Source organism: Equus asinus, chromosome 10 (assembly GCF_041296235.1).
Source record: "Equus asinus isolate D_3611 breed Donkey chromosome 10, EquAss-T2T_v2, whole genome shotgun sequence".
In the NCBI taxonomy this organism is placed as follows: domain Eukaryota; kingdom Metazoa; phylum Chordata; class Mammalia; order Perissodactyla; family Equidae; genus Equus; species Equus asinus.
Window position 1 is genome coordinate 22,212,694 of NC_091799.1, and position 1,856 is coordinate 22,214,549.

At 42.7% G+C, this 1,856-nt stretch overlaps 1 protein-coding gene across 1 annotated transcript; it reads right to left on the bottom strand.

The window, feature by feature from the left end:
* Positions 1-530: 530 nt before the first annotated feature.
* LOC106830793 (olfactory receptor 1L6-like) lies at positions 531-1,460 on the bottom strand. Its single transcript, XM_014840598.3, has one exon. The coding sequence runs from the start codon at positions 1,458-1,460 to the stop codon at positions 531-533; it is 930 nt and encodes a 309-aa protein (XP_014696084.3).
* Between the last annotated feature and the right edge of the window lie 396 nt (positions 1,461-1,856).

The window sequence follows — 1,856 nt, forward strand, 5'->3', positions numbered from 1 at the left end:
CGACAAATATGTAAATAGCTTTGGAGAAGTTATGAGCTGTTCTAAAGGTAACAAGAAAATCCACTAGACAGACCCAAGGGGTCTATGCATAAGATTAATAACTCATACGATGAGAACATTGACTAACTGAGGCTTTATGTGGGCTGACCCACACAACAAGCAGATTCAAAAAACATTGTTATAAAAGCTTTTTCTTGCTTTTCATCAGGACACCTATTGCACGACACTGGTCATGTATGTGACACACATACATCTGTGCCAGAGATTGCAAAAGGAAAAGAAGGAAACTATGTGTGTGGTGCAGTAACATGTCAATATTCATGTCTCATTTTATTTTTTTTTTACCAAAAAGTATATAACCTTCTATTGTTGTTGTCTCATCTCCCTTTCTGAACTGTAATTAATTTTGAAGACAGGGGCTATGAGTGGTATATCTTTCCAATATTTTCATAATTGATTGCAGTCCCTGAGGTGGTTCATGAGTTCTTATAGAATGAAAGAATGCTGAGAAGTATTATATATGGTTTATGCTATTCTGCCTTCCTCATCAGCTTTTTCAAGGCATGCTTCATGTCTTTGTTCCTAAGGCTGTAGATAAAAGGGTTCAGCATGGGGGTAACTACTGCATAGATGACAGTGACCACACGATCCTTTGTCACTGAGTAGGTGGATGAGGGGCGAATGTACACGGATATTATGGTCCCATAGAATAGTGTCACAACTATGAGGTGGGATCCACAGGTGGAGAAAACCTTGTATCTGCCTCCCCCTGAAGGGACCCTCAGAACAGCACGGGTGATGTAGACATAAGAGACAATGATGAAAATAAAGGGAGTCATGATCACAAAGGAGCCCTCCGTGAAGGCCAAAAGCTCATTGATAGAGGTGTCAGAGCAGGAGAGGGTTAGCAGTGGCTGGACATCGCAAAAGAAGTGGTGGATAGTGTTGGGCCCACAGAAGGAGAGGCGGGCCATAAGAATCGTGTGGGTGAGTGAGTGGAGGTGGGACACCACCCAGGATGCTATCACCAGCAGGAGACAATGCCTGGGGTTCATGGTTGTGGTGTAATGCAGTGGGTTACAAATGGCCATGTAGCGGTCGATGGCCATGGCAGCCAAAAGGAAGCTATCAGTGATCCCAAAGGCCACGAAGAAATACATCTGGGTGAGGCAATGGGCAAAGAGGATGGTCTTTCTCTTAGTCAGCATGTTCACTAACATTCGCGGAACGATAACAGTTGTAAAGCAGATGTCCACCAGGGACAGATTGGAGAGGAAGAAGTACATGGGGGTGTGGAGATGGGCATCTCCCCAGATGGCTGCAATGATGACTGAGTTGCCAGCAACATTGACCAGGTACATGGCCAAGAAGCTGGCAAAGAGCCACACCTGCTGTTTGGGGTCACAGGTCAGTCCTAGAAGGAGGAATTCAGTCACATGGCTTTTGTTTCCCCTCAGCATTGATTTCCTGCAAGTAAAAAATATGAAGAAATTTTAGGTGTGTGTCCTGGCTTGGAGTCTTCAATCTGACAGAGAGGATTTCTTGTAACTTATTTCAGCTTGTGATTGTACAAGGGGAGTCATTCATATAGATCACCATATACTCTAAGATATAGAATTGGTGTTGACACATTTTGATTTCAATTCCAACTTTGCCTCTGACTAATTTTGTGAACTTGAACAAGGTACTTCATCTCTTGTTCCTTATTCAAAGACAAGACTTATAATACCCATGTTCTTCAGCTATTCTGAGGATAGATGGTATAGATCTCAGGAAAAGTGTGCAAAAGTAATCATTTTGTTCAACTTTCCAGTTTATGTCTAAAACACATCATTTTGCTCTGCCTGGTCTCAGTT